Genomic DNA, 18,959 nt, shown 5'->3' with positions numbered 1-18,959 from the left:
CAAATTACTATGATATTGTACTGAATATTTAATAGGTATTATGCTAATATTAAAGTAATATTATTTTGTTAAGTCAAAGAACCACCACAGATGATAATTTGTAGTACAAGCATGACATTTTCTATACTTAGTGTGGTTCTGTTCTGAAAAGAGTCCTTAGAAATGGCATTGTGGCATTCCACATCAATTGTGGCTCAAAACTTTGAGGAAAAAAACCCTTTAGTTTAAAAAAAAATAAAAAATTCCATGTTATAGTCCTGCAAACTCAGGCTGGAATCTGAAAAATCAGGTTTTATTCTTTTATTCTTTCTGCATCATTGTAGTAATATAGGTCTACAAGGCAAAATGTTGCCCTCAGTCGCACCTGTGCAATCTCATTGTCTTTAGGGTTTGCCTATGTATCCCAGGTGTAACTGAGGGCAGGTTTGGGCACTTCAGTTGGAACTAAGGGTCTTATCCAACACTCATTGAAATCAGTGGAAAGGTTCCCAGTTACTTCAGTAGGCATTGGATCAGGCTTTGTGTTAACAATTGTGTAGATGAAGAAAGTGAAGGAATAGACTTAATACTCTCATACTGTGTGTGCATTGCAAACCTAAAACTTATTTTTGTCACAAAGATAAGCAGTATGATTCTGAATCCTGCAGGAAATTCAGAGACGGTCCAGAAACTCAAAGTCCACTAGGTTGCAAGCCTGTCTAAAGGTGCTCAGATATAGAAAACTTCAAGATAGATTTATCTATTGAATAAAAAGGTACCGTTGTTGCAGTCACATTGTGTTCGTTCTTGAAGAGAATGTTTATGCTGTTCCTTCTTTTGCAAAATGTTTTTCGGTACTATTAGATTCCTTCACTGAAATACTAAAATACATTTTTATGAAGATAAAATATACCCAATATTTGTGATCTGTCTTGTTAGATTGAAACCATTGTGTCCTAAGACATATGTGCAAAAGCAAGGTTAATTAGAGAAAAACTTTCCTGTACTTTGACGTCTAGTATCTTCTGAAGATATTTGAAAATTGTTCTTTTCATGGGTCCCAGATATCCATGAAATGACAATGGAATGATGATAAATGAGATAAATTAGTTTAGTTCAGGGGTTCTCAAACTTCATTGCACTGTGACCCTCTTCTGTGACAACAAAAAATACTACAGGGCCCCAGGAGTGGGGACCGAAACCTGAGCTCATCCAAGTCCCTCCATCTGGGGAGCGGCGGGAGAGCCAAAGCCCCACCTCCTCGGGCCAGGGGGCCAAAGCTGAAGCCCAAGGGCTTCAGCCCCAAGCAGGGGGCCTGCAACCTGAGCCCTGCCACCCAGGGCTGAAGCCCTTGAGCTTGAGTTTGACTTTGGCACCGGGCCCCAGCAAGTCTAAGCCAGCCCTGGCGACCCCATCAGAATGGAGTTGCGACCAGTGATGAGCTGCCAGAAGCTGAAGAACTGGTTCCTTTAGTTGCTCCGTGCCTTCGGCAGCAATTCGGCTTTGGGTCCTTCACTCGTTCCGGGTCTTCGGCGGCACTGAAGGACCCGCTACCGAAGTGCTGCCGAAGGCCCACCGTGCTGCCGGGTGAGTAAAAATTCTTCATGGGAGCCTCCCCAGCTGCGAGCTCATGCAGGACATACAGGACGGGAGCTCAGGCGGGACGGCCGCCCCTTTAACAACTGGTTCCAAACCGGCTTCAAAATTTAACAACCGGTTCACATGAACTGGTGTGAACTGGCTCCAGCTCACCACTGGTTGCGACCCACAGTTTGAGAACCACTGGTTTATTTTAATAATGGATCCTAACTTGTTAAAGTCAAACGAGCGGTGCTGAAAAGGGCATTCTTTTCTGAATCACAAAGCTCTTGCATCTGCTCTCTGAACCGTTTGAAGACTTTATTTTCATGTGCTCATTACTATTAATAATTTAGTAGTGACCAAACATTTTAATCAGCACAGAGGCCCCATTGTGTTGGATACTGTATGAACATATGAGAATTACAGGAAATACTAGAATTATTTAATTCTGAAATTGAGAAAACAAAGAAATTAATTAAAAATTCCTTTATTTCTGGAAAAAAAAATTCTTGTACCTTTCACTTTCTGTCTGTCTGCCTGTTTTTTTCCCAAACTGAATGGTTAAGGAGTTCTCAATCTCAATATGAAGTAAGAAGACTTCTGTTCCTACAGAGACCATCATTTGGGCTAAACAGAGCACCAGTAACCAAGGGACACTTTCCCATCATAAATACTGTAGATCTCCAAGATTAAATGGGCCTCTTTACTAATTTATAGCTATGAACCAAGGTTGCAAGCCATTACATACACAGTATTGGTCCATATTTTTCTTTCCTATTAGCATTCTCTTGATCTCTAATAGCGAGCGTTGAATTGATTAGGACATGCAGACTATGTAGCTGAAGTCAGTGTTTAGGGAAATTATCCCAGAGCAGGAATTTAAATGTTAGCTGGATTATAACAACTGTTTATGTGTGGAAGCATCTAGTATTACACTAACTGAAAATTATAAAGGGGAGTACTGCTTGTCAACTATGGCCTCTTAAACTAGCTAAAGTATTGAAGCTGACAGGGATACATATTAAAATGATTAATATTTATAAAGAAAACAGGAAATGTTATCGAATTATGAATTGACAAACTATGATAACTTGCAGGCATGGTGCCAGTTCTACAATAAACAGTGTAGTTTATTGATGTATTTTGACAGTAATAAACTAGATTTTTTTTGTTTTGTTTTTTGTTCGTTGAGAGCAGGAGGGGAGTTATCTGTATGTTGCCCTCTCAGCTATATCACTACAGTTTAACCTTTGAAAAACAAATTTGAGAAATTCTGTTCTGTATGTTTTATCTTTTGTTTTTTAAAAAGGAATATATCAGAGTCTAATATATAGTCCTGGAGATATTCTGTAGCTCTCATCTCAAATCATGCCCTAGCATAATTTTAGATAAGATAGAGAGAGTGCATTTCAGAATAAATGTACTGTGGTTTCTCATACATACCTGGGGCCAATGTCTTTTCCATTAGTAAACAGATGATTTTTTAATTGTGATCCGATTAGTTTTGAGTTGACACAAACTTAAGTACTTTGCTCCTGCTGAGACAGAGTCCATGTTTATTAACCATGCATTGGTATTGTCTCTCTTGATAATTAATGGTAGAAAATATAATTGAGATATGGAGGAGAGAAAACAGAAAATCTAGTATTCATTATTTTAATATCTTTAACATGATCTACATTGCTTTCAAACTTTTTTTCTACATTGGTTTCTAGGTATATTTTTATGAATGGTAGTTATTACTACATAGTCCCTGGACAAATATTATGTGGGCTCTCATTCAGCATAACTGTGCACTAGTGGCCTTTTAGTGGACTACCTGTATGACACGGACCTCTGGTTGATGAGTAGGAGACCTAGAACTTGCCCACTGATGTACAGCTAGAGGTTGATGGCCTGTGATTGGGTTACCATGTGGGTAGAGGTTGTCCTCTGGCATTTCTACTCGCACTGCCACTAACAAACCCCCTTCCCTTCTTTCCTTCCTTTATATTCCACAAGAGTGTGCCAGAGGAGGAGAACCAGTCAGGAAGCAGCTTTGGAAAAAAGTTGAGAAGACAGGGAAATGAGCTTCAGACAGAAAGAATAATGGTTACTGCTTTGTTGTTTCAGAAGATAAGCAAGATTGTTTCCCACCAAAATCCCCCAGTGTCTCCTGATCAGCATTACTGATTGTTTGGTTAAATCCTGGGCCCACTGAAGTCAGTAGGATTTTTGCTGTTGAATTCCTGGTTGCAGTGAAGTCTAACCTGTGCCTCTATAGGGAATAAAATAAAAAGCATGCAAACTTAATTGCTAATAGAGCGTAAAAGCACACTGTACACTGTTACACAGACCAGCTATAGTAAATGGGAAAGTGTGATGTTATATGGCTTCAACCTACTGAACTGAAACTCCATATACATCTAATAATGGGGAAGAGAAGTCTCAAAAGTCTGGACACTTATCCAAAATATCTGAACCAGTTGAGGACCAGGCCCCATTTCCATCCAAACCTACCTTGTATTCTCTTCTGGTGAGGAAGGACTGGTGGCCTGCTACCTGTTTCCATACTCCCTGGTATCTTTGGTCGATCAGCTATTCTCTTGGATTCACCTTTAGGATAGAGGATGATCAGTGACCTCAGGAAACGCATCTCATTTCTTTGAGTATATTTTTCTTAGGAGTAGCCATCTCTCTCTCTCTCTCTCTCTCACACACACACACACACACTGCAGCAGGGAGAAATAAGTCTCATCTGTGTCCCCAGTTACAGATTCTGACATCTTGGCACCTTAGTTTGGCCCTCCCCTGAGCAGCAGTACAGGGTGGGGTATCTTAGGTGCCTCAGACATTTTTCAGTTCCCAGGGCCACCTATGGTCAATACCAGATGCTTCAGAAGAAGTTATAAGAGCCCTATAGTAGGCAGGTGTGGGCTATTCTGCCCCTCCCCCTTCCCTATTTGGTCTTATCCTGGTCTCTAATAGTTAGACTGGCTTAAACCCTGAAGCATTAAGTTTAATCTTTTTTTCAAAAAAATCAAGTGGATGATGACTGGATATTCTTTATCCATATAAATGTTCAATCTCAAATTTAATCTTGCTAAAATGTCCAGTCCCTTATTGCTAAATTCTTGTCATCTTTGACTTCCACTGGCAATGAATTCTGCAATCTAGAATTTGCCACCTTTTCATTTCATTGACTGTCCCCTTGTTCTTTTGCCATGAGATCAAGAACATCTGTCTGTTCCCCTAGCTCTCTCCTTTATACCATGTATTATTCTATATATGTTCACCAAGTTTTCACAGGGGGTCATTTATTAAAAGAAAGAGCTAGAAAAGAGTCTTCAAGAGTTAGAGGTTTGTGTTGGGCTGAAAAAAGCAGCCAGACATTGAGTGCTTATCTGAAATTTCTGAAGGTGCATAACCATATTGTGTTACTTTCCTCCATTTGCCATACAAATGTGTCCCGTTTCCTTGGGTGGCGTGTTCTTGGGAATAGTACTTCCCAACTGACTCAGCCTCTCTTCTGCTCTTCTAAAGCTTTATAAAATATTGTTGGTTTCAAAAAAATAAAAAAGTATATTTAAAATGAAGAATCAACCTGCACTGGTGAAAGAGTGGAGATTAGAGATGATTGTGCTCTAGAGTTCCTTTCAATGTTTTTTTTTTTAATTTTTAAATTTATATTATTTTTAAAAGAGTAGAAGGTTTCTTTTTAAAAAATAAAATCATGAAGCTGCAGCTCAGGGTCTCCTTGCAGATGAGTTGAGTGTCTCAGTTTCAAGGAGGAAGAATGGGAAGCTTGGCTGCTCCATGAATGCTGCATTTGTGAATTGTGGTGGAGTTGGCTGCCCATCTGTTCCTTTGATAGAAGATACTGCTGGTGGTAGTGATAATAATATCTAGCTTTTATATGCACTGTTCTGAAAGCACTTTACAAAGGAGGTCAGTATCATTATCTCCATATGGGGCAACTGAGGCACACGGAAAGTGCCAGTGTCCTGCTGCCACTCTGTCAAAGTTGGGAATTGAATCCAGGTCTCCTGAATCCCAGTCCAGTGCTCTATCCATTATGCTATAAAATGTGTTCTGGTTAATAGGCTGTGGTGTCTCCCCTTTATCCCCAAAAACCTGCTGCTAGGACACATTTGGAGAGAGGTGTGGGTGTCCTTTAACTGACTAATTTATAACCCAAGAATGATTTGGTTTAGATCCAAGGATGTGAAATGTTCTGTTGTGGTTGACAGGGAGATTCTTTCTTTAAAAAGAAATGACCTGTCCTTATGAAAACAAAACAGACAGACTGGGGTCAAAAACATACATTAAAAACAGTTAATAGAAATAATTGACTATTGTCAGACAAAACCAAAGTAAATAGAACAATGCATTGCAGCATTTTGGCGGGAGGGGTGTCATTGACATATTCTGGAGTGTGCAGGTCAGGTGCATGATCCAAAAAGAACGTAAACTGTAAACAATATTTTATTCCCTTAAGGCTTTTAAAAGGCAAACCAGTTTTAGCTGCTAAACCTTTCATTTATATGTATTTGTATTATTAATGTCCCTGAATATTGTGTAAAAAAGCCTTTCTTGTGCCACTTGGTAAATTACTTTGTACATTCTATGTAATATGCCCATGCAAAGTCTATTTGTCACAGTGTTATTATGGATATAATGACAAACTATGAATATGAAGCAGACAGTCTGTACTTTGAGGAAAGGAAAGGCCTGATAAAAAAGCATAGTTGCTCCATCTAGTGTTTAATATTCAGGGAATGTTAGCAAAATCATATACATTTATTCTTCATATAAACTAGGCTTTTATTTTAAATAAATGTTTTCATGATATATTAAAAGGGGTTATGCCAGACTTTGCTTTTCAGTTCATTCTCTTTGTATTTTCAGCAGTATCTAATATTAAATTTTGTGTTTTAGAAATTAGATATAACTGTTTTCAGAGATTAATTCCGTTAACATATGTTGTTTCAAATAGGCCTTCACTGAGCTGCAAATTGTGTAAACCCTAGCTGTGTACAGGTTGACAAGCACTTTATCTCCAGCTCTGTAGATTGTTTGACCCTTGTGCACTTGTGTATGATTTAGTGCTCGCTGTTCTCTATTATATAACCATACTTAGCTAGTCTAAAATGGGAGGATTCAGGTGTCTGAAATTTTGCTGGTGTTCCTTGGTTATGTAGTGTTTGTGTGGGCAACGTTAATTAAGAGGAGCAGGTGACTTAACAAAATCACATTTTGTTGTAAACATAGGGTGCGATTTCTGAAGATTTTCCAGGTGCAAAGCTATGATAGGTGGCTTGCTGTAGAGTAGTAGGTCCAAGTACATATGTAAATCAATGGATGTGACATTAATACAGCTTGCTAGCACCTCACTTTTGCTGTCAATGGCTGAAGATATAAAGCAGCATAACTTTAATCTATGATGACTTCTGGCTGGTTGTCAGATTGATATCTCCCTCATCCTAAAATGCGTGACCTCAAGCACCAGTAGAAAGGAATGACGAACAGGCCCTCTCAATATATGTGCCAATTCAGAGAGAAGTATTGTGAGTAGGTCTCTGATAAATAGGGTAAAGTATACAAATGTAGTGGAGGAGCAGGAAATTAGAAATGGCGACTTGGCTGACACATTGGGAATTCAACCAAGGGCCTCCAGGGCTAAAGGAAGAGCTTATATAGTTTGAACTAAAGAGACAAAGCTCCCTAGATGGGGACTATAAAAACTCATCCCCTCTATGGAGTGTCCCAGAAGGGGTTCTGTAGCACTCACTCGCCATTGGATTACACAGACAGTTACCAGATTTGCCTGTTACTTTGGGGTATACTCATTTATTAGGTTTCAGAGTAGCAGCCGTGTTAGTTTGTATTCGCTAAAAGAACAGGAGGACTTGTGGCACCTTAGAGACTAACAAATTTATTTGAGCATAAGCTTTCGTGAGCTACATGCATCCAATGAAGTGAGCTGTAGCTCACGAAAGCTTATGTTCAAATAAATTGGTTAGTCTCTAAGGTGCCACAAGTACTCCTTTTCATTTATTAGGGTTACTCTTCTTGTGGGGGTGGGGTTCTGTAATTCTATCAATATACTGCTTATGTCACTTGTGTTCTCATATGGAGCTCTACTTCTCCCTTCTACAAGTTCCGTCCCAATGGAGCTATCCTGCAGAACCTAGGTTCCCCAGGGCTGGGTTCTTCCAGCCCCAGAATCAGACGAACACACACACACACATTAACAGAGAGCATCTGAGAGGAGCGGGTTAATCACCAATCCCAAGATGACCCCTTATATGTCCCTGGACTCAGCAGGCTGGGTCGAACAGCACCTCCAAGTTGTTACTCTCACGTGCTATGGGCCCCACACTGGAAGAGAATACGCCTGAGCAGGCTGGGTCGAGCAGCACTTCCAAGCTCCGACCCTCACATGCCTCTGGACTCAGCAGGCTGGGTCGAGCAGCACTTCCAAACTGCCACCCTCACATGCCCCAAGTTCAGCATTTCCCTATCCCCATTTTCACATTACAGTTGTTCTGGTAGTGACCCACTGGATTAGAAAACACCACAGGATTTTTGGGCACTGCAGGGATCTTTAGCTTAGGTATGAGGAGCGTTGCTGCAGAGAGAGACAGAGAAGCAACCAGTTTAACCATGAAAGTTATTTATTGTCAGGTAATAACCACACAAGGGGAGCCAAACAAACAAAACAGTTATAATATTAAATCTAATTTAAATTTGATTACAAAACTCAGGTTTAGAAAACTATAACTGATCTCACAAGTCAGGGTCAGAAGGCTGTACCTAAAAAGAGAGAGAGAGAGAGTGTTAGGTTCTCACCACTCCGTGAAGCTTGAATCGATGGGGGATCACAGGTGGTGGTGGTAGCTGTGGGTCCAGAGTGCTGGAGACAGGCAGAGCCCCCAGCACGATCAGTCAGGAGAAGATGAAGTTGCAATGGAACTGATACAGATTTTGGATCCAGGCATCAGAGCACTTACTTGCGCATGGGTAGGGGGTTTTATAGAGAGAGAATAGTGGTTCAAGGGAGAAAACTAGATTTGTTTGTGGGTAAACTGATGGCTCTCGGGAGTGTACCAAAGTTATTTTGTTCAGGCTAGACAATAGGAACTGATGATTCCTGGCTATGGGCAGTGTTCCTTTGAGGGAGCTCACAATACAATTAGGCAGCTTCAGTATTTTGGATACCAATAAAGAATTTATTGCTAGAATTGGTCTGATAACTACTGAGCTGGGTGTGTGCAGGCATGGGTTCATTAACATCTAGAGCAGAGATTCCCCATCATACAGTTCTTTCCTGGTCCCAAAGTTCTGTGTGGTTCTTGCTTTGGAATTTCTGTTCTCCATTCTGTATGCTAATAGGGATGCCTTCCTGTCCTTTCTTTGATGCAAATAAGGCTAGGGGAGTTTCCTTAATCCTGTTACCCTTGTCCGAAGGGGTGTAGGTGTGTCTTCCACTACCTTTTCATTGCTTTTTGTAAGTCTTTCTTCTGATTGGCTTTGGTTCAAGCAGAAGTGGGAAGGGGGACAAAGAGATAACAAGACACAATATTCAGAGGTGCTGTATAGAAGTGCCCTTTCTGCCCTCACTATTTATCACATATACTAAAAATACCCGTTGTTCGTTCCCTTACACTGGTGCTTGAGGTTACCCATTTTAGGATGAGGGAGATCTCAATCTGACAACTAGCCAGACATCGTCACGGATTAAAATTATGCTGCTTTATATCTTCAGCCATTGACAGCAAAAGTGAAGTGCTAGCAAGCTATATTAATGTCACACCCGCTGATTTACATATGTACTTGGACCTACTACTCTGCTGCAAGCCACAGATTTTCACTGGGCCTCAGCTCAAAATGGTTGCATATGCACTTCCATGGCATTCACGTTATGAGCCTATATGTGTGGAAGTTTGAATAGCTCATGCTCATAAATTCCCAAATGATCTTGCAATTTTAATGTGCCTATACATACAGTGTAACTTTCAAAATAGCCCTCATTTCCTGCACATAAATAAATAAATGCTTAATACAAAAGGTTGACTTCTACAAAATGTTTTTGAAAATCAAGACCATAATATTCCTTTAAATAAACCAATGGCAATCTCAGTTTAGACTAAAAATTGCCTTGCCTTGTTGGAGATAAGGCATTCAAATTTGACTGTCAAGTGATTTAGATAATTTTGCTTTATGGGCTCAGATACTCCAGTGACGATGCATTCAAAATGTCTGGATAGATAACTGTCGGACCATATTTTCTTAATTGTTATTACTTGTTATTTTTATTATGATAGCATCCAGGAACCTAAATCGGGATCAGGGCTCCTCTCCTCTGTGTTCAGTGCTTTACAGGTACACAGTAAAGGCAGTCTCTTTTCTGAAGAGGTTAAAATCTAGATTAAGACATGACACATGTGGGTGTAACAGACAATTGAAAGGAATAGGCATGGAGGAGAGGCTAAATGAAAAAATCTATAATTCATGTATTTATGTGCACAGGTAGTTTTGAGTCATTCAATTACTTTTTTGACTTTTGAAATATCAGTAAACAAATGATAGCTATTGAAGGTCGCTGCTGGTCATCTACCTAGTCGTCATCAATTGGCAGTTTCCTGTAGGCATCACAGTAGATGTGGGTCTTGAAGAAAGATCTGGGAGAAAGGGGAGAGATTTTACTGACTAGCTCAGAAAAGTGTGCTATGCATAAGAAACAGCATAGAAGAAAGTGTGAAGATGCTTGTGGGAGAGTAGATAAATGGGATCAAGGCAGAGTTCGTGAAATTGAATTGGTGTCTGAGAGTCATAAGATACAGAAGTAGGTAAGTAGAAAGGAACTAAGTTGTGAACTGCCTTAAAGGTAAAGTTTGTATTTGATTCACTGGAAGGACTAACACCAGGTGACACGGTTAGAACAGAAGGCCGGAAGCGTGGCCTCAGCAGCAGAGTTTTGAACAGAGCTGATAAGCGGTAAGGTAAAAGGGAGAGAGGTGAGGATGGTTGAGAAAAAGGAGTTGCAGTAATGAAGATAAGGGATGGTAAAAGCCGATACGAGATTTCAAGTGGTATAGATAGAGTGTAAAGGTCAGATCTTCGACATACTGTGGAGTAAGAATCCCCAAAATTTTAATACAGCCAGGCTGTGTTAGGCTACAGAGAGAAGGTAGAGTAAAAGACAGCACCTTGGTTAAGGGTGGTGGCATGGAGGATGACAGACACACATTCTGCAGCTGGAAAACCAAAGCATGCACACTACTTAAGGGAAAGAATTTCAGAGACAATAAATTACCAAGTTTTTAAATATATGCTAAGCAAAAGCCCATTTTAAAGCCAGAGAATTATTTAGAGAAATTGTCTGAAGTGATATGATTTTGGGTTCTATAGAGCAGCTGTTTCAGTCCCAGGGCTTTTAAATCTACATAGACTCTCCTTGCATTCTCTCTCCACCTGTGTTGGCAACAGCACTGGAGAGGGAATCAAATCTTTAACCTATTGTGTAGCGACTAAATCAGCTTGCAGCTCCATGACTCCTCCACGCTTCACAGAAAATTAGGTCCCTACACATAATAAAACTGGTCCTAAATGCACCTTCATTTTGAACTCCTCTCTTTCTGAATGAGAAAAGGTGAATCAGTGTTGCAGGGAATAGTGAAGAAATAAAATCCATTTAAAAAAAAAAACAGCTATAAAACAAAGTACTGAAAAGTCTGTGGGGTGGGAACACAGGGAAAATAATTCCACATGGTACTAAATTTTTAATTTCCCAACTTTGCACAATGTTGTTTTTTTAAAGGTCAGCTGACTGGTAACTAGAGCTAACATAAATCAGTGGGGAAAGACTCCCTCCCTCCTTCAGACTGTATCCTTCAAATCAGCTCAGTAGGGGGTAGAATCAAACCTTTGTGGTATGAATGCTACAAGTGCATCTATAAATTGTCTCCTCCCTAATTGAGACAGTAGGGGTTTTGCAAAGCTTTTCTTAGCTGTGAAAGTCATTCTTTGCATATTTTACAAAAGAAGTCAGCTCATAAATCTGGAATCCTGGATGCAAAAGTGGAGTTGTCTGTTCAGTAGACAGATTAGTGTAAAAAAACTAGGAAGCATTTGTAGGTTTACAAAAGGGCTCCTAAGTTTTACAGTTGACAGTTTTATGTGGTATCTTCTGGAATGCAGCCTACCTAGAACTTCTGTTTCTGACGGCAATCACCACTTCTTTTTCATATTTAATTCATAATTCTGGTTGAAACACCTGGTATAACATCTTTGTTGTGGTTGTTAATTTTAAAGGTTTTATATCTAAAGAAAAAAATTCTTTTATTTCTCTGTATCTTAGGTTTGACGTCGATACAACAGAACTACACAGTTGGATGACCCGCTCAGAAGCTGTACTTCAGAGTCCCGAGTTTGCAATATATAGAAAAGAAGGCAACCTGTCAGACCTCAGAGAAAGAGTCAATGTAGGAAAATATACTCTCATATTTGTTTGTCAATTTGTATTAATTTTTCAAAGTACTTTCAAAGTCCAAATCTAAAAAAGTTGAACTGTAGTTTGGCAAACACTGATTGACCATACACAGCCAAATTTTCAGAATTGCTCATTAATTTTGTGTGTCCCAGATTTTGGCTGGCAGCTTGATATATGTTGTGCCTGAGGTGGTGTTGACCCATACATCCAAGTCCACACACTTTTAACTTGTACTGCAGATTGGTACAAGTCTAAATAAAAGCAGAATCAAGCTTTATATACATTACCTTATGTATATAACCATCCTGCTACTCTTTTCATTCTAGTATTTTTATGTTAGTATCACATATTAACAAGCAAAGTCATATTATACTGTATGTAAAGGAAGATCCAGTATTTCTTTCTAGTCATAGTGTTCTAGTAAAGATCCCAAATATTAAAAATCATATTGCTCAGCTGAATTTAAACAAGTCTGGCCATGGTAGCATGGAACACTTGAAAAATTATTCTTTAATCTCCTACGGCCTCAGTGATGATTTTGCAGTGTGTAAGCATAACTGTGTGTGTGTTTTCCACACACACTGAATTTAGTCTGTTAAACACTACAATATTTGAATACTAGGAAATAATTTGATTTTTGAAAATAGTTGCAAAAATTATCTGCTTTATTCTGAGTATGAGAAGGAGAAATCCATGTCTAGCTAGCTATTACACTCAAAGCCCATGATATTTTACAAATATGTTGGTTTAAAAATTAACAAAGATAAATTCTTCCTCCATGTACTGCAAATGGAACAAAATTACCAACACTAAATCATTTCTGCTATATGTTTGTCTTCCCGTCTGTGTCTCCATCTTAAATCAGCTCTGATAAGATGAAGGAAATTGAATTTCAGCCCTTAAGAAGTATATATTCAAAAGTTTCTTGTTATCTCACTTACCTTGCAGTGGTTTGTGTTTAATCAATAGTCTCCATAGCAATACTGGAAGAAAGCACTGAGTACTTTGCGGTATACTGAGTGCAGCTCTCTGATGCCACCTGCTCATCTTTGTGTACTTGGAAGTAATACTAATAATTATTTGGTAAATGATTTTACTCTGACCATTTTCTATCTGCTCCATGAAATGTGCACGTATTAAAAACAAAACTGGCATGATACATGCAGAAGATATGATGGATGCAGGCATTCAGATACTAGAGTGATGGGGACAATTTAATTCATAAAGAGAGAGACACTTTTGGAGTGCTTCACACATTATACTATTGGGTTTTTTAAATAATTGAAGGTTCCTTTTGTTTCCATTTTTAGGAGCATAACCACCTCAAAGTTGGCAAATTAGCTCTTGCCCAGACCTTTGTAATTATTCTGAACACTTGCACACTCAGATACCCTTAGCCAATAAGATGTTCCCCTTCCTAATATCAGTTTTATAATACTTTAAAATAACCTTAAGGGATTCAGCAGCCATGGTTTGTTCACTTCCCTCCTCCTTTCCTTCCTGTGCTCCTAAGGAGGCGGTGATCTGTGTCCCTGCAAGTGAGAGATGGAGGTAGATGAACCCCAGACCTGCTTCTGCTCCCAACTGGGGTTCCCCGCAGCTCTTGCCCCAGACTCTAGTCGGGCTCCTATACTTGCTCCTCTTTTGTTGATGGTGAGGCAGAGTTTGGGGGTGGGAGGCCAGTAGCAGCGCCATCTTTTCAGATCTTTGCCAAAAATGTATATGATTACATGGGAATGTGCTGGATTGGACTCAGGCATGGTCCTCCCCTCCATTTTGGTCCCCCCAGATATTGTAACATTGGAAGTTGGGTTCAAGGGATTGGAGACAACCGGATCTTTCAGATCTTCCATAGATGACCTTAGAAAGTGAGTAGTAGCATGATTGAGAAGCTTGTTTCCAATTACCTGTGCTGGAAAACAGTGCAGAAAAATCTTTTTCTGAGATCAAAGATCGGGATGCAGGATAGAAAAAAAATGGAGGACTTCCTCTTCTAAAAAGAAATGGGAGAAATAACAAACATTATTATCCCATGTTAACACTGAAAATCTTTTTATAAAGACCACAGCTGAGTTAGGGTTGGAGGAACATCTTTATTTTTAAAAGTTTACATTTTGCCATGAGTAACTGCACATTTAAGGGTCTACAAGTTGCAGGCGCCAAAAAGGCTCGACCTCCTTTAGTCAGTATCAATATAGGTGAGATAAATAAAGTGGGGGGTAGCTCCCTTCAATGGACTCCCAGCCAGCCAGTTAGCTGTAAAATCCCTCTTGGTAGCTGTTTTAAACCCTTTACAAGTAAAGGAAGTAAAGAAGTCCCCCAGGTAAAGAGAAAAGAAAAAGTGGGCACCTGACCAAAAGAGCCAATGGGAAGGCTAGAACTTTTTAAAACGGGGAAAGAAACTTTCCCTTTGTCTGTGGTTCTCTGGGCTGCAGAAACATGGAGCAGCAATGCTATAAGCAGAAATGCTGTGTAAGGTTTGAACCAGTATGAAAAAGTATTTTCCATACCTAGAAGGAAAAATTTGGATAGGGAATGTTTAGTTAGATGCTATCAGGTTATCTCTTTATTTTGGCTTTTGGATCTCCTCTGTGCTAACCCCAGATGCTTTTGTTTGCTTGTAACCTTTAAGCTGAAGCCCCAAGAAGCTATTTTGGGTGATTAATTTTTTGGAATTACTCTTCTAAAATCTATCAAAAGCCTAAATTCCAAATGTATTTTCTCTTTGTTTTTTATAAAATTTACTTTTCTTTAAAAAAACAAACAAACAAAAAACCAGGATTGGATTTTTGGTGTCCTAAGAGGTTTGTGCATATGCTGTTTGATTAGCTGGGGGTAACAGCTAATTTCCTTTGTTTTCTTTCTCAGCTCTTCCCCAAAGCGAGGAGGGGGAAGTGAAAAGGGCTTGAGCATACCCCACAGGGAGGAATTCCCAAGTGCTCCTTCCTGGGTCCAAGGGGTTGGTTTTGTTTTGTTTTTGATTTGCATTTGGGTGGTGGCAGCATTTACCAAGCCAAAGTCAGAGAAAAACTGTAACCTTGGGAGTTTAATTCAAGCCTGGAGTGGCAAGTATTAATTTAAGAATCCTTGTGGGCCCCCACTTTCTGCACTCAGAGTGACAGAGTGGGGATTCAGCCTTGACAACAGGGGAAACTTTTAAAGATAATTGGTGACAGCTAGCGGCTGAAATCTGTACTGGACACTGCTCAGCTGCTGGCAGAAGTAAAGTCAGGGCAAGTTTTTAAAAAAACAGATTTGAAAACCTGCCTGTACTTGATTTTTTTCAGACACAACATCTCTCTCCTTGGAAATGGAAGCAGAGGTGGGAAGTGGCAGCCAGCACCTTAAATTAACAAGAGCTTTCACAGCTGCTGGCTGCCAGTTCTCACTTTTATTTCTATGGAAATAAGGGTCAGAACAAGGCAAAAATAAGATGATGGGGTATGGGCTGCCTGCTGAAATCTGCATCTCCAGAGTCAAAAGTCAGCTATTGACTAGGACTATTTAATTACAAATGTTAAGACAAAAAAGACAAACATTATAGAAATGATGATTCAATGAGGCTGTCTGTATATATTTATTATACTGTTACACACACACCTGTAACTGTATATAGGTATGCGTATACAGGTGCATATGTACATACACACTTGGTTTGTTCACACACAGAACAGAGAGAGATTATGGATTTGATCCAAAGTCCACTGAAGTCAATGGGTATCTTTTTATTTTGGCCCTATATGGCACTTTATCAAGAATACATGGTTATGTGGTATGAAGGTTTCATTATGGGATGACCATATAAGTAATGTACACAATCTAAAATGGATGCCAATAAAATCTTTTACTCCATTCCGCCCCTTCATGAATTCTGTATGTGATGTCTACATTACAGAAAACAATTTTAGCAATGCTTTAAAGTGTTCCTTGTTCAGCCATAATGACAGGTTCCTTTGTTACTGTGAATCTGAATATATAGGGCTTAGGTGAAGAAAATAGTGAAAATTAACAAGATGGAAAACATCCGGAAAAAAGAAGTCCAAGGCTGAGAATATATATCCATAATTTAACAGTAAAAATCTTTACAATGATGTAGTTAGTGAAGAAAATAACATTTAGAAGCCTGAAAATTCAGAGTTTAAAGTTAAACTTACCAGAAACCCAAACTTTAGCAAGTATGGGAGAGTTCACAAAGTACAATGCTCAAACCACTTAAATTTAGCTCCTTCTCAATCTCAAGCTCCTAAATTATCTTTTTTCCTTTTATAGCTGCCTTTTATAGCTACTTTACAGATATGCTGTGTTTGGATCAAAACGTTTTTTAAAGAAGTTGAATTCTGTAGCTTAGGACTTGTCCTCACAGCTTTGTACGCAACACTGTACATGCACACCCTGGCTTGCCATGCACTGACTGACTGTAGACAAGCCCTAGGATTTTGAACAGAAACTCTCATTGTGCAGCTTGCTGCTGGTGTGTCAAAACTGGGAATCAGACAGCAGCGATTTAAAATTTGTTTAACGTTTCCATTGTAGACATGGTAATGCTGCATGTAATGATCTTGGATAATTGGTTACCAAATAAAATCATATGATTCAATAGTAACCTCCTAGTTTTGCAGGATTGGGCCTGCCTGGTGGAGAGTGGAGAATGACTCCCTACATTGCTATTGACCAAATCAAGGATTTTTAAAGTGTTTTTGTGAACAGTGCCTGACATACCGCTGTATAATTAAGAATAAAGGATTTTAAATGTTGGTTGTGATCAGATGAAGCTATTATATATGAATAAGATACTGTAGTCTGATATTCTACTTTGATCAGATTAGCATGAAGCGGCATAAATCGTTGTCTCACTGTATGGGTATAGCATGTTGTGTAGGACTGAAGTGTTCTACTGCTGACTAGAAAATAGATGCTCATGGTTTTTGCTATTATCACATATCTTTTTAAAAGCCAATAAAGTACTTACAAAAATAACCACACAAAAAGAGGACTGTCAAGTAAAGTTGACTGGAAAAATCAAATTTTTTCTTGCATTTCAAATTTTCCATTTGAAACTCCAGTTTTTCCTGTAGGAAATTTCAGAAGTGTGGGACAATTGTGTTTTTTGCTTACTTTACAATACTTACTCTTTCCCAACTTTTTCCAGTGGCACCAGCTGGTAAACAGGAATGAAAAGTGGGAAGGCAAGGAAAAAAAAAAAACACATTTCACTTTTAGAAGTAACATGTTAAAATTTAAATTTTAACACACTACTTAAATGTGCAAGTGTTACTGTTTCTCTCAGTCACACTTTCAGTATTTTGTTACTGATTGCCAACTGGCAGAAGTTGGAAAACAATAATAATACATGGGAAAGTAGGGTTTTCCACACTTTGACTTTTTTCACAGCTTTTTCTAATTGAAGAGTAATCAGAAGGTGAGGCAAAATTTTCATTTTAAAATAGAAAAATGTTTAAGGATATTTTCCCACAAATGTTTTGTTTCCAAAATGTTTTATTTTTCCAGAAAAATATTGAAAGATGAAAAATTGATTGACAATATTTTTGTGTGAAAAATATAGATTGTTTTAAAAAATAAAGCCCTATTTTCCAATGGAAAAAACTTTCCCTCAGAAAATGTTTGACTACTGCAGTTGTTAAGGTTCTGATGTGTAGCACTCAAAGATTTGGAAATGCCAAAATTAAGGTTTTCTGCACAACCTTAACCTCAAACCACTTGTGTAGTGAATAAGCCTTGGGTCCAGAAGAGTACTACCTCAATCATGACAGAAGATGAGAAATGCATAATGAATGAAGGAGGGTTGAGAGGTAAATGAGAGGGGTGTTGACAGGACCCCCTGCCTTATTCAGTGCAGGGATGGGTGATGCACCATTTATGAGGCATGGGGAAATAAAGTATGAGGCTAATCATAAATATTTAAAAGTTATTTCAGTCACTGTGCACTGTTGAGCCTGCAGAATTAATAATGATGGGACCTGTGGAAAAATGTGATCATGTATTTAAAAATAATCTCAAAGTATCTCAAAATGCATACACACAAGGGAGCAGAATTCATGTTGTGTAGGCCACCTTTACTTTGGCATTTCCAGACTTTTGAATGCAACCTTAACATTATATTTATCAGCTTTTTGTATGGATACACATGCACAGGGGGGGGGGGGGCGGTGGTGACACACACTCCACTCACGTGGCAATTCTGTCCATGTGAGAAATTAATACATGTGGTTCCTCAGTTCATCATGCAACTTTGACTATTTCATCTACCCTCTGCTCCTTAATCCATCACTTATGCGACTTATCCTCCCCCCCACACCCCCCCCCCCAGTCAGCTTTTAAAAAGTCACTTTAAAAAACAATCAGCCTGCCAAGATGATGACAATCATTATTATTTATTTGGATTGCGTTGTCACTTAGGAATCCCCCCACCCAATTGTGCTAAGTACTGTACATATATCTAATGAAGAGAAAGTCCTAGGAGTTTACAATCTCAGAATAAAATAGACAACTGGTGGATATAGCAAGGAGCTGGGGGGAGCACAAGGTAACAGTGGGACAATACTAATCAGCAGTAAATGTTTGCTGCTTTTGCCCCCAAAATACTACCTCTATTCAGGACCTCGAAAGGTGAAATTTGTCTTGGGCTAGTGACATGTTTTCTATAGATGTAAAAATGTAAGAACTGTGAAAAGCCTGTTATCTTCTGGAAACAGGAACTTTTTATCATATGGAAGGGGAGTTTCTGAACTTTCCACTGGGACTCACAGTATTTGTGTCTGGCCTTGGAAGGTTCAGGATCACAGACTTAAATGCCTTGTCATTTTTATGCTTAGAAAAATCAATATTCTATATATAAATACATAAAAATCTATATAAATCATCTATATATAGATTAGAGTAGTTTTTATGGTTCCTTCTGGGCTCT

General features: G+C 38.9%; 1 protein-coding gene across 12 annotated transcripts in view; it reads left to right on the top strand.

Annotated features, from left to right (window-relative positions):
- DMD (dystrophin) overlaps positions 1 to 18,959 on the top strand; it is a 1,926,267-nt gene that overhangs the window by 687,438 nt on the left and 1,219,870 nt on the right. For all 12 annotated transcript variants that reach the window (XM_073357918.1, XM_073357881.1, XM_073357898.1 and 9 more), the window contains exon 18: positions 11,903 to 12,026. In XM_073357918.1, the coding sequence (XP_073214019.1) occupies positions 11,903 to 12,026 (124 nt within the window). The remainder of the gene's footprint in view (positions 1 to 11,902; positions 12,027 to 18,959) is intronic.

This window comes from Lepidochelys kempii, chromosome 1, assembly GCF_965140265.1.
Source record: "Lepidochelys kempii isolate rLepKem1 chromosome 1, rLepKem1.hap2, whole genome shotgun sequence".
Taxonomy (NCBI): domain Eukaryota; kingdom Metazoa; phylum Chordata; order Testudines; family Cheloniidae; genus Lepidochelys; species Lepidochelys kempii.
The sequence above is the reverse complement of the archived record's forward strand: the minus strand, read 5'-3'. Positions and strand labels throughout refer to the sequence as shown.